General features: G+C 28.7%; 4 protein-coding genes across 4 annotated transcripts; 2 read left to right on the top strand and 2 right to left on the bottom strand.

Moving 5' to 3' along the window:
• The first annotated feature begins 115 nt into the window (after positions 1 to 115).
• Positions 116 to 1,709, top strand: LOC122628419 (gamma-glutamylcyclotransferase-like). The gene is made up of 4 exons (XM_043810706.1): positions 116 to 491; positions 617 to 915; positions 994 to 1,098; positions 1,460 to 1,709. The coding sequence occupies exons 1-4, from the start codon at positions 387 to 389 to the stop codon at positions 1,479 to 1,481; spliced, it is 531 nt and encodes a 176-aa protein (XP_043666641.1). The 5' UTR covers positions 116 to 386; the 3' UTR covers positions 1,482 to 1,709.
• A 1,078-nt stretch (positions 1,710 to 2,787) lies between these two features.
• Positions 2,788 to 5,594, top strand: LOC122629070 (glucose-induced degradation protein 4 homolog). Its single transcript, XM_043812086.1, has 4 exons — positions 2,788 to 3,033; positions 3,497 to 3,664; positions 3,795 to 4,027; positions 4,264 to 5,594. Exons 1-4 carry the CDS (start codon positions 2,887 to 2,889, stop codon positions 4,325 to 4,327), a joined length of 612 nt encoding a protein of 203 aa, XP_043668021.1. The 5' UTR covers positions 2,788 to 2,886; the 3' UTR covers positions 4,328 to 5,594.
• Positions 5,595 to 7,058: 1,464 nt separating this feature from the next.
• LOC122630594 lies at positions 7,059 to 8,664 on the bottom strand. Its single transcript, XM_043815254.1, has 3 exons — positions 8,090 to 8,664; positions 7,671 to 8,005; positions 7,059 to 7,530 (listed from the first exon to the last, which is right to left on the bottom strand). Exons 1-3 carry the CDS (start codon positions 8,415 to 8,417, stop codon positions 7,303 to 7,305), a joined length of 891 nt encoding a protein of 296 aa, XP_043671189.1. The 5' UTR covers positions 8,418 to 8,664; the 3' UTR covers positions 7,059 to 7,302.
• Positions 8,665 to 9,222: 558 nt separating this feature from the next.
• On the bottom strand, positions 9,223 to 12,441 carry LOC122629408 (ras-related protein Rab-40C). The gene is made up of 4 exons (XM_043812796.1): positions 11,855 to 12,441; positions 11,530 to 11,723; positions 11,166 to 11,388; positions 9,223 to 11,076 (listed from the first exon to the last, which is right to left on the bottom strand). The coding sequence occupies exons 1-4, from the start codon at positions 12,012 to 12,014 to the stop codon at positions 10,769 to 10,771; spliced, it is 885 nt and encodes a 294-aa protein (XP_043668731.1). The 5' UTR covers positions 12,015 to 12,441; the 3' UTR covers positions 9,223 to 10,768.
• Positions 12,442 to 12,577: the final 136 nt, after the last annotated feature.

The following is a 12,577-nucleotide window of genomic DNA, read 5'->3' as shown; positions in this document are numbered from 1 at the left end:
TTTATTAGTAGCAGTAGTAGTAGCGTAGTGGGGTTAGTTAGATTAGGTTACGCAACGACGTATCATGAGGTGTATGTCACGTGATACAAGTCGTAGAGTAGAACAATAATGGCGGAGAGGTAATGTGACACACGTATTTCCTTACGAGAGATTACTCCCGGCAACGCTGATCGCAGAAAACTTTTAAAATTAATTATTAGGTGGCGCTTTAAGCGTCATGGATTTTGCCTCCTTATCTTACTTTCCCTTAACCTCCGCTAATTTGTGTTACATGTTTCTTATCACATGATATCTATTTGCGTTCGTTACTAGTTTCTCCGCTGTGACTCCGATCGATCTCTATATAATTGAAAATTTTCATATTTGCGATCTAATATCGTCGCGAGATGGCAAGTACGTTCTTATACTTTGCTTATGGCAGCAATTTGTTAACGAAAAGAATTCACTTCAATAATCCAACAGCCGTGCGAAAGGACATTGGTCGTTTAAAAGTAAATTGAGCATATACATTGTTCTCTTTACGTTTCTTTCTATACGTCTATATGCATATAAACAATATGTATAAACATTTCAGAGGATAGTTTAGTAGTTGTTACTATTTTTACAAACATTCTAGAATTACAGACTTGATTTTATAACATACACAAAAAGATGGGGTGGAGCAGCAGCAACGATAGTTCCTACAGAAAACTGTTCTGTATGGGGTGCAGTTTGGGAATTAGATAAATGTAATCTTTCTACGTTGGATTGTCAAGAGGGTGTTATGGATAATATATATTTTCCATTGATAGTTAATATTGAAACTCCCAATGGTGCTATTTTAGAATGTAGAGTATACCAACAATGTAATATTCCGGCAAACTATATAAAACCAATGTTCCTGCCAATAGAAAGACGACCATCGCCTCTTTATTTGTATGTATTATTTTATGACATTGACTTTGATTTTATCATTTACCGTAACTTATTTCTATATATATTCTATTATTTTAGAGAAACAATTATTAAAGGTGCCCAAGAAAGTCAACTTCCTGATAGTTACATACAATTTTTAAAGATGATATCGCACAATGGATTTAAGGGAAAATGTGAAATTAGGTAAGACAACTGACTTACTTTCACAAGATACTAGACACACTTTCACTATATAATTATCCATAAACTTATTAATCTGCTAATAACATTCAGGGTCACAACAATCAAACGAGCTTGTTTTTATATTGTATTCTTACTTTTCATATTATTTTATGATTTCCTTTCCTTTTTTTTTTTTTTTTTTATCACGAACTCTAAATGATTATGAAATTTGTTGGCGTTACAATCATTTTTAAACAATTTAAATATCTTTTATCTTTTATATTACATTATAATAAAAATCTATCAGAATGGTATTAGCCTTATTTAAGCTATAACTTTCTCTATTATATTTTCTCTACTAATATACAAATTTACATCACAGCTTATCCTTGAAAGAAGCTTAACATCTGTGATTCTACACCTTTGTGTAAAGTTTTGAGGATTCGTTCGGCCATCGATAATTCTGAAGCTTCCTGCAGAATTAGCTTAACTAAGGTATAACAGGGAATTTTTATTTTCACGAAAATCTATTTATCTTTGTAATATTGGAAATAATGGATAAGGATATGCATACATGCATATGTACATACATACATGCATACATATACATATATATATATACATATATGTATATATATATTTATAAAATCTATGTTATAACATTCTGCATGCGTGCGTGCGTGCGTGCGTGCGTGTTTATATAAACATATAGTAAAAAATAAACAATAAACTTAATTAAAGTATCACTGCTGTCTCATAATTCATATTTATTTCAGACCACTTTTTTGCTAATACATCTTTGTTCCAAGAGTAAACATCTAATAATGGAGCAAAGAATGGAATCAATGGTGCAAGCATCATTATTTGCACCATTAATATCTATTCTTATCTATTATTTTTTAATTTTAAATATAGCATATATACTTTTTATACATTAAGTTAAAATATTATAAACACAATTTATTATTATTACCTATACATTCAATTATTGTAATAAACCTTTTATTTCGTTAACAAACTCATTCATACGTCTTTGCATTCAAGATATTGCAATGCAATAGCATTACGATTAAAGAGTATTAACATGCTATATAATATTTTTGTAATGGCAAACATTCTTTCGTTTTAACGAATTCTTTAAGAATTATTCATATAAGATCTGAACAATTTTTTATAGAAATATGTCAATAAAGATAAATAAAAATATGATTCTAAGTATGTATATATAATAATTATTTTTATAAAAAGAATGTTGCTAAAAAATATAAATCTTACCATACACAATAATAGCCTGTATATATTTTATATCAGAAAATGTTATACTCTGATGTACTCATATTAATGAATGTGACACATTATTTTAAAACAATATTAATAATCTAAGCGTATCTACATCATTATTATTAGATAAATGAAAAATTTTTTATAATACTTGTCCTTTGTAACTCATAATTAATTGAAATAATTTTAAAAAATCCCGCCATTTTTACTTAAAGTCTTTCCCTCTAGTATATATCCGGATAAATAGTAAAATCAAATAAAAAGATATTATTGAGAAAATATGAAATGATGATCTCTGAGTTTAAAAAATGATGGGCCAAATAAAATGATTCATGCGATTAAAATATTTTCTTGTAAGAGTAACCGAACAACGAAGCGACAAATCCGTGGAAATACGACTGGGTTCGAGGCTTCATATAAATACAGCCATATTCTTCAAATTACCGGCAGTCATTGCGAGAATCTTGTGATGTAGAGTTCTTCGATCAACAAGAAAAAGTATTGAGAAAGCATTCACTTTGGCCGAGAATGCCGGTGAAAGTCGATGTAATTCCACCGCCGCCTGCTAATTCGAAGCAGCCGGGTGTTACAAAATCGTTGCTTTACAACGGTTCGCGCTTTCAGGGATCGCAAAAATCCAAGGGCAATAGTTACGACGTTGAAGTTGTTTTACAGGTTAGTTCTTCATCTTTTTGGAAATTACACGACAAATTTATCGAGACTTTATTATGCGCCTTTAAAAATTTATTTTATTCGTGACCTTGTTATTCTATCCTTTCTCCCATCGTAATTTAGCACCTCGTTTCTAAATGGCAAATTGAATGAGAATATCGTTAATAATTAGTAATACATGAATTCTTTGGAGCAATCTCATATTAATACGTTCAATATATTCTGTTTTTGGTATATCATTTCAAAACATTGTTATTCTAGTATCTCCTTGAGATATATCTATTACTTTTATGACGTCAATTGTTTTATTACCCAATATTGATCGTACTAGAACATGTTATATTTCAAATATTTACTTTTACTCACAAATAATATTATTACTCTATAAGATTTATGAGAAATCCAGCCAATGATTTATTTGAAATTTTATGATTTCATATAAACTTAAATCTGATTTATGTTTTAGCATGTAGATGAGGAAAACAGCTACTTATGTGGTTATCTAAAAATAAAAGGTCTTACAGAAGAATTTCCTACATTAACTACATTCTTTGATGGTGAAATTATTTCCAAAAAATATCCATTTTTAACCCGTAAATGGGACGCGGATGAAGATGTTGACAAGAAACATTGGGTTTGTTTTTCTTCACACACACACACACACGCGCGCGCGCGCGCGCACCATCCATATCCTTCTTATCATATGATCTTAACACAAATTTACTAAGTATAATCATAAATTTAGTCCATTTCTTAATTTTCAGAGTAAATTTGAATCTTTCTGTCAATACGCTAAAACTTTTAACTCCGACACATTTGATTACGAAGCATTGAAAGGGACAGACTTCGTATTTATGAGATGGAAGGAACATTTTTTAGTTCCTGACCATACTATCAAAGATATTAACGGAGCTTCATTTGCAGGCTTTTATTATATTTGCTTCCAAAAGTCTGCTGCAACGATTGAAGGTTTTTATTATCATCGAAGTTCTGAATGGTAAATTGATATTATATTTATATATGAATACTTTTATACATTTTAGTTCTATTATAACAAATGTCTCGCTATAATGAAACTATGAAATAAAATATGTATGTACTTTCGTAAGATCGATCAAGGTCTCAGATTTTCACTGTTGTATAATATAATTTAATGAAAAGCATTATACGTTTATACATATGTTATTAATTTAATGAACATTTCTATTATTAGATTATTTATTATCATTTTAGGTATCAATCATTGAATTTAAGGCACGTTCCAGAACACAGTATACAAATCTATGAATTCAGGTGAAATCCATGCTTTTCCTATATTGTCTCTCTAAATTCATATTTTCTCTGTCCCAGCATACAGATCTCATAAAAGTCCTTGGTCTTAAAATTCTCTTCATATTTGTATAAGATATCCGTTCATTTTATATTTAAGGATGAAAATCTGGTTAAATTTGAGTTATGTCCACTATATATCTCTACTACTACTACTACACACACACATACATACACACGATACTTTTTATTTCTGACATATAATATATGGTATGTACCATATTGGTCGGTATATCCAACATTTTTGATCATAACTATAAATTTGACGAGTAGAGTGCCTCAATGAGAGATATTTAATTAGAACAATTATTTATATAAATATTCATTGTGTAAGGCACATTATTAAAATAAATTAATTGATACTTTTTGTCAATTAAAACCGTTGTTGTTGATTATTTGATATTCATATATTCTACAACGAAGACTAACTTCTTTGTCATTGTTACATGAAACAATCTCATAAGATTCTGGTATGTTTATTGTTATTTAATCTACCCTTTTGAAACTTTTAAAAACAGAATTAAATGATAAGAAAATAATAATACAATATATATTATATTATTACCGATATTTAGAATTACATAGAATACCTATTGTGCAGTTTGGTTTTTATTGTAAGTGATTTTATCTTATCCCTTTTAAATGTTAAAATTTCGTAACTTCGTAAATGAATGCTAATTAATGTAGAAACATAGAATGTCACTTGCACAATATGATAATTATATCACTATATTATATGTCTCTATTGAAATATCTTATTTTTTAATAAATTCTATATTATTCTTTCCTCTTTTTCAGCAAAAAAAATCTGTTATTCATTATTTTAAGGATATTTATGAGATCTGCTTGCTTAAATAGTTATGAACATATTGCAGTGAAAATGTTATATTTGAATTGTATTTGAACATCTAATGTGTGAAGTAGCCAAGAGAAAATTTACGTAATAACACAAGAGAGAATTTAATTTCAGTAATTCAAAACATCCATGCATATGATTATTAGAATTTGTTTCGATTCGTAGTTTATTGATATAAGAATGGTATGATGAGAAGGAAAAGGGAAACAAAACAAAAAAGATATACACACACACTCACACACATACATATACATACACATGTACGTACATATGTATGGATATGTATATGTATATATATTAAAATCTTTAAATGTGTCAATGAAAAAAGGGTGTATGCATCTGTATTACAATGTTGATTAAATACTTCAATCATAATGCAGACAGTGATAGAACATTTCTTTTATTATCAAAATGAAATACTAACCAATGCTATTAACGTTCTTTTTCCTTTATAGTTTGCATAAAAAACCTTGATAATTAGTAATGTTTTTTGTAAAATATTTCTCTTTTGTTACATTTGAAATTACAAACATATAACAAAATTTCTAATTACTTGTTACTCTTTAAAAAATGTTTTTAGAAAAAACTATCAAATATCTTCAGGCATTTTCCAATTACAAAAACACTATATAATCATACTTGTTAAAAATCTGCAATTATTTTATCATCATCAATGTGTCATTACATGTGCCTTTTAATTGGAAAATGCCTCTTTTATCTTATATTCTTCCACTTTTTAAAATTCTTTTGAAATATCATTTTTCAATATAAAAATTCCCATTTTAGGCACAACCACGGGAAGTGTCTTACTCTTTATGATTGTATTCAAAAGGTGTATTTTTCAAAAGTAGCAATAACAAGTTGTATTATGTATATGTAATATGGCAGATATTTGTTTTTAAAAAAAAATCTATATTAGAATCAATAGGTAATTAGAAAATCAATAAGTTTCAAAAATGTACACATTAAATCATTTTGTGTTATTATTTCTAAATACTTTATTATTGTTACTGTATTATTTTTTTTTTTTTTTTTATTTATAGCGTGTACTGTTGAAAACGAATATATCCCAAAAATATTAGACCCGTATCGATCTTATTTGACATAGTTATTTTTATTTAAATATTAAAACTATTTTTATTATTTTTTATATATTTATTTTATATACATATGTATGTATGTATGTATGTATGTATGTATGTATGTATGTATATATACGCGCGCCCGCGCACGCATACGCATCTTTTTTCTTTTTCTTCTATACAAAATCAAAATTTACACATGGGATAATATATATCAATAAAAATACGTAGAAAATCTTTCAATTTTTCCGTTATTAGATTAATATTTTATCAATTTTTTTCTAGTTTTACGTACAATAGATATATGGATACTCCTTGTATCTAAGTGATTATTGCATACGCTTTTAAAAAGTAACATCGTAAATCACCTATAAGGTGCGAATTGAATAGATTAATATCACATGTCAGTAAGATTAGTATGATAAAAAAATGATTTATTTAAATATTTGTATTTTATAAAATTGATGTGTAATTTGTTTCAAAGCTTTTAATTTAATTTAAGCAATTTATGTTTAAACACACAGAAAATATTGTTTTGTATTATAATTGTTTTAGTATTCTTTGTGTGAGAATTGCGATATTAAATCAAACAATCAAAAATTAAAAATAATTCGATCGATAAAAATCCGTATACGTAGACGTAGTGCTACAATTTCATTGTTAAACAAAATAATTCCAATTAACGCTATTACATAAACAAAAATTAGTACCTAGCATAATAGTAGAAAATTATAATTTTTTAAATGTATAACAGAGTGTTATGTGGATTATTCCGATGTAAAATTACCCATAATTTTCACAAAAATTTAATAAAAATACATCTTAAAAATTAATTTATTATTTATAATCGCTTATATTATATTATTTTATTAAATAAATACTCTACACACAGACGTTTCTATTAAATTTTTTAATTTTATGAGTAATCGTAATCTTGTAAAGTTTCTTTTTTATTTCATATTATTCCATACATCATATCAAATAATGTATATATGTAAATAAAAATCATAGTGACATCATTTCTTTCTTCCTTTTACATATTGCATTCGATCGATCACCATCGCCAAGAGATGCAGACTGGTTTTTTCCTTGTCTTGGAATAAGATTTCTTTTAGGTCTAGTACTTCGTTTCCGCTTTGATATTTTCGTTTGTTTTCTTATTCGATCGTTTATCTTCTTTTGTTTCTTATCCGAAATCATTTTTCCTATTTTCCTCTTCTGTCTGACACTACCCTATTGTAAAATAATTTACAATTCAGCATATATATATATATATACACACACGCACATACATACACGCACACGCGCGCGCACGACACATACGTGATATAAGGCATAATATATAAATAATTATTTTTATCACATATCATTACATTTGAACAAATTTTGCAAAGACAAGAAATATCACTTGGTGATGTAGTTGATGTTTTATGTAATACTGCTTCAAATCCTAAAAACTTAGTATCAAAATTGATTTTAGCCTTGATAACATCAGCAAACGAATTATTAATTCCAAGCAAATGAGTATGAAAGTGGTTTCCTTCTTTTCTTAAAACATTTGAGTTCGTATAGTTTAGTAACGAGAGATCGAGCGTTTCTGCAATTGGCTTGCACATTGATATTTGACTCGCAGTTATATCTGGGCAGTACCTTGGTACATCTTGTTTTTCCGAGATTGATAGATTAGATTGCTTATTTTGTAGGAGCACTGTAAAAATTTATGTTAATTTGTATAATTAAATATATTTTCAGAAAATTATAGCTCTCGATATAAGTTCTTCTGTTTGCTTGCCAATGAAATCGTTAAGTTGCTCCAAAAAAGATTTATTGCATGAAAGTAAGTTTTGAAAGGTTTCATCCAAGATTTTTTCAGAAAAAAATGTTCTAGCTAATATGGATTCTTCCCAAGGTTCGTGTATAACAGTTTTTGAGCTAAATATTTTCCATTGTTGATGCGAAACTTTGGCTTGACATTCTAAAGCACAGTCTTCCAACTGCGTACTTATGGATTTTAATAATTCATTTACTTTTTTCAATTGTGGAGGTACAGGATCGTATTCTTGAGTAGACAAGCGTGAAATACTCTCTTCGTCGACGCGTCCTTCTTCGAGCATAGACATGATTAAATATTACTTTAATGACAGCATGAATTGTTATTAAATATTAAGTAAAAGTATTAAGTTGATTTACTAATGCTGAATCAATTTAAATGCACAGCATTGTTTTTTATATGTCACACATTTATGGAATGAAATACACATAAAAATTAGAATCTATTAGAGATAAAATGTTTGTTAGAAATCATAACTCTGTACGTTAAACAAATGAAGTAGTTGTTATGGAAAGCAATTGTTATTACATATTATACTCAATTAATCATATCGAAAAAGATTCTTTCAACAAGTCTCTGAAAATAAAAGGAACATCATTTACATATTCTATAACTTTGATGCAAAATATAATATAACAATGAACGTACGAAACTTTTACGTGCAATATTAAAGTTACTATTATATAATTATACAGTATTATATATATGCGTATATATTTATATATATATATGTGTGTGTATGCATATGTATGTACGTATGTAGCTATGACGTACGTACGTACGTATGCATGTATGCATGTATATACGTGTGTATATCATGCAAGAGAGCATGTTGAAAGAAATAATAAAATTTGTCAAATAATGTTTAAAAAAAAAAAAAAAAAAAGAAAAAGTTCATTTTTAAATGGATGCACTAAAGTTGTTTATCATTGCTCTGGGTTGCGTTCTATTTTATTAAAACACTTTTAACGAGGGAAAGTGAAATGTTTGAACATTTTTCGTAAAATGCTCAATTAAGCACAGTTTTATTAAACTATTAACATTGCTTTGATAATTACGCATATAAATGTTTATGCATTTTATTTATTTATACATTTTTATTTAAAAATAAAAATAGAAAAGAGGCAAAATACAATTATCAAGTTTGAAGATATATTTGTTTTATACAGCATTGATGTTCAATGAGGGACTTCCTTTTAACATAAACAAAGAATAGGATTTTGTTCATGATCACACATTTTTTTTTTGTTTCTTCATGGCCCCTCTCATTAAATATTTTCAGTACTACCAATGATTTATTATTCTAGAACCAAAATATATACAATAATAATACAGTCAACTCTATTTTATCGATTTACAACGATATAATTCTTTTACAAATACGTTTTTACATTTGAAGGAATAGCGATCTTTGAGATTGGGAAAATAATATATTCTTTAAACAGTTCATGTATTAGGTATGTCTGTTGTATAAATTTATATATCACTAGTTTTATTACAATCTCCCAGACAATGAAACACAAAAAATGTTTATTTATATATAAAATAATGTTAAATCATATAGTCATTTTATATACATAGATAATTTAGTTAAATCCTATATAGTATAAATATATTTCACACTATGTCCTAGAATAAAAAAATTGTCAAGAAAAAAATACAATGTACACATTGCTGCTAAAACAACATTTTTTAAATCGATCTTCTTTCAATATTTTAATGCCTCTGGTAAAACTATTATTCTGTCAATTCATTAACATAATGATGAAATATGATGTTAGATTATTAAATATTTATGGTCAAAATCAGTTATTAGAATGAAAAATCATGCATAAATAATAGAGATACAATATGATTATGCACAAATATTGCAATTTTTAAAAAATACGTATAGTTTACATCAATACTATTTATCAAAAGTATGTTGCAGTTATACATAGAGAGAATATATTTAAAATTATTATTAAAAAAATTTTCTTTTTAACAATATATTTCTATATATTAGGTATCCTTTATAATGATATTATTTCGTCTTAACAAAAGTTCTATGCAGAGATGTTTTTCTGAAAAAGTAAATTTCATATCAACAGCCAAAAGTACAATAAAATCGACGTTAATAAAATATAGATATACTTGAAGTCTGTGCATTGTTATACATACTGTTTTGTCTCGCACATATCTCATTTCATTATCAAAAACCACTTGTATTTAATGATCGGCATCATAAAAAGACGTATTTAATTATATCAATTATTTTTTAGCAGATGTCAAAATTCGTCTCAGGTTTGTCTAACAAATGGCACCGATATAATTACTCGCAATACACTGCCGTTATTTAAGCTCGATGTTATCATTATAGATATTTTGGTAAACCACAAACTTGAGGAAACATGGTGTATAAGACACCAAAACCATTTTTTTTGTACGAATAACAATAGTAATAACATTAAAATGAGGTCTTTGATCTCTTAAATTGTTTTTACCCAAGAGATATCCCATCAATGATGTATTTATATCTCATTCTGCACAAAGTTACATTGCCATATTCTTAATCAGAACAGGGTATGTAATGTAACAGGAATGGAAGAACTTTGATATCACGTTGCATGTTTAAACATAACTGCAACCTGAGCTTTAATCTCAAGATATTGTACAGGAATTACGACCTACACAACTTGTCCGAGAATCTGTCATACTACCAGGAGAGTTGCCCGGTGTGGATAGTCCATTATGGCCCACTCCAACAAAACGTAATTTCCTTTGATGCGAACTTAAGCTTTTACTAGTGCTACGCATGCGAGTGCCATTATACCGATGTTGCGAGGTTGTAGTCATTGCATATGATTTCAAATGTGATTTAATAGACTTAGGCAATGGAAGTTGATCGATTCCATATACCGTTGTTCTTGCAACTATTGCACGGCATGCGAGTTCTTGAAGACTGGGAACTATGACGAAGAAAATATATTATTTTAAGCGCAAAATTACTACTAAGCGCAATGTAGCGGAGATACGTTATAAGGAATAAAAGTAATACCTTTATTCGATCTCCACAACCTCTCCATGCCATTACGATGTAAGGCCATACGAGAAAGTTCTGAAAAACTTTCTCGTATATTGAAATCGCATAGAGGTGACACTTCAAAAAATGCCATTCGATTTTTAGCTGCATATGCCTCCGCGTCTCGTTCTCCCACTTGTCTTTTAAATGCCAAATGAAGCCGATTGCCGACCAATATTTTTGGTATACCTGGTGCATGCTATAACGATTGAACTATATATATATATATAAACCAGACATAAGAGCATGCTAGCCTGACGCAAATGTTAATTTACAACGTTAATCTTATTTAATAAGCTTTTAATATTATACATATACATATATATATATATATATATACCTCTTCGACTTCCTTTAACCATCTATCGATACCATCGAAGGACCATCTATTGGTAATATCATAAACCAAAAGTATGCCTTGCGCTCCACGCGAATAAGACCTGATAATTGTACAAAATCTACCTTGTCCAGATGTATCCCATAATTGCAATTTTACTCTTTTCCCATCCAGCAGGATAGTAGTAGTTTTATATGCTAAAAGTAACAATTGTCAATATGAAATAACACTGGACACGTAGATATGACAAGAGGTTAGGCCAAAAGAAAAGAAGTAAAGGAAGCTGTTAGAATTATCGAAATCTGTGTCAAAATGATAAAATAAATACCACTGCCACTGCAAAACGGTGATTCGGCGGCACCGTCTTCCAGACCACTTAGTATTTCTTGTTTGCCAACATCGCTGTCACCGACCAACAAGAACTTTAACAAGTAATCGTACTGCTTTTCTTGACGAGGCTTAGCAGTGCTGGCCTCACCTGCAGCCATAATATCTTTGTATTATAAATCCTGAGCATACTGCAGAAGGCCCTCTGAGCAATGCTCGCCCCTTTTACGTTTCTCGTACTTATATTGCGAAAAATAAGACACTAGATTAATGATTTCGTTTTTATACTCTTACAATATTGACATCTCGTGTTTTTGTTTGTTTTTTTCCAACACGCCGTCCAAGTTCGAGTTTATTACATCTATCCCGCCGTTGACTGTTTCGAATTCCCAAAAGAAATCATAACAAAACAAGACAGGGAAATCCACATTGTACATAGCCTTTTATTATTCCCCTTTTCCACCCCGTTGTCTGCTTTAGTTGTGAGATGCCATGCTATTAGAAAATTTTTCTACAGTTCGTAACATGTTCGTAAATAAGCCATTCTATCGTAACTTCTCTATCTAAATTTGAAATAGATAGTTGTAAAGTACACATGACGTCGACGACAACGATTGGTCGATATGCCTCATTTTGTCTCGTCTCTATATATTCACGTTCGAGATATCGTTAAATGCGGATTATGCTTTATTTCTCTATAGTTTTATATGCAGTCATATGTGGC

The sequence above is a fragment of the Vespula pensylvanica genome, chromosome 1, assembly GCF_014466175.1.
Source record: "Vespula pensylvanica isolate Volc-1 chromosome 1, ASM1446617v1, whole genome shotgun sequence".
Taxonomy (NCBI): domain Eukaryota; kingdom Metazoa; phylum Arthropoda; class Insecta; order Hymenoptera; family Vespidae; genus Vespula; species Vespula pensylvanica.
Note: the sequence above shows the minus strand (reverse complement) of the source record. Positions and strands in the feature narration are given on the sequence as shown.

Coding starts and splice junctions, on each gene's coding strand:
- LOC122628419 (XM_043810706.1), top strand. CDS start 387: ATGGCAAGTACGTTCTTATACTTTGCTTATGGCAGCAATTTGTTAACG. Junction 492..616: donor AGGACATTGGTCGTTTAAAA/GTAAATTGAGCA, acceptor CAAACATTCTAG/AATTACAGACTTGATTTTAT. Junction 916..993: donor CGACCATCGCCTCTTTATTT/GTATGTATTATT, acceptor CTATTATTTTAG/AGAAACAATTATTAAAGGTG.
- LOC122629408 (XM_043812796.1), bottom strand. CDS start 12,014: ATGGCTGCAGGTGAGGCCAGCACTGCTAAGCCTCGTCAAGAAAAGCAG. Junction 11,724..11,854: donor ACCGTTTTGCAGTGGCAGTG/GTATTTATTTTA, acceptor TGTTACTTTTAG/CATATAAAACTACTACTATC. Junction 11,077..11,165: donor GTTGTGGAGATCGAATAAAG/GTATTACTTTTA, acceptor TCTTCGTCATAG/TTCCCAGTCTTCAAGAACTC.
- LOC122629070 (XM_043812086.1), top strand. CDS start 2,887: ATGCCGGTGAAAGTCGATGTAATTCCACCGCCGCCTGCTAATTCGAAG. Junction 3,034..3,496: donor ACGTTGAAGTTGTTTTACAG/GTTAGTTCTTCA, acceptor TTTATGTTTTAG/CATGTAGATGAGGAAAACAG. Junction 4,028..4,263: donor TATCATCGAAGTTCTGAATG/GTAAATTGATAT, acceptor TTATCATTTTAG/GTATCAATCATTGAATTTAA.
- LOC122630594 (XM_043815254.1), bottom strand. CDS start 8,417: ATGTCTATGCTCGAAGAAGGACGCGTCGACGAAGAGAGTATTTCACGC. Junction 8,006..8,089: donor GCAACTTAACGATTTCATTG/GCAAGCAAACAG, acceptor AAATTTTTACAG/TGCTCCTACAAAATAAGCAA. Junction 7,531..7,670: donor TTTGCAAAATTTGTTCAAAT/GTAATGATATGT, acceptor ATTTTACAATAG/GGTAGTGTCAGACAGAAGAG.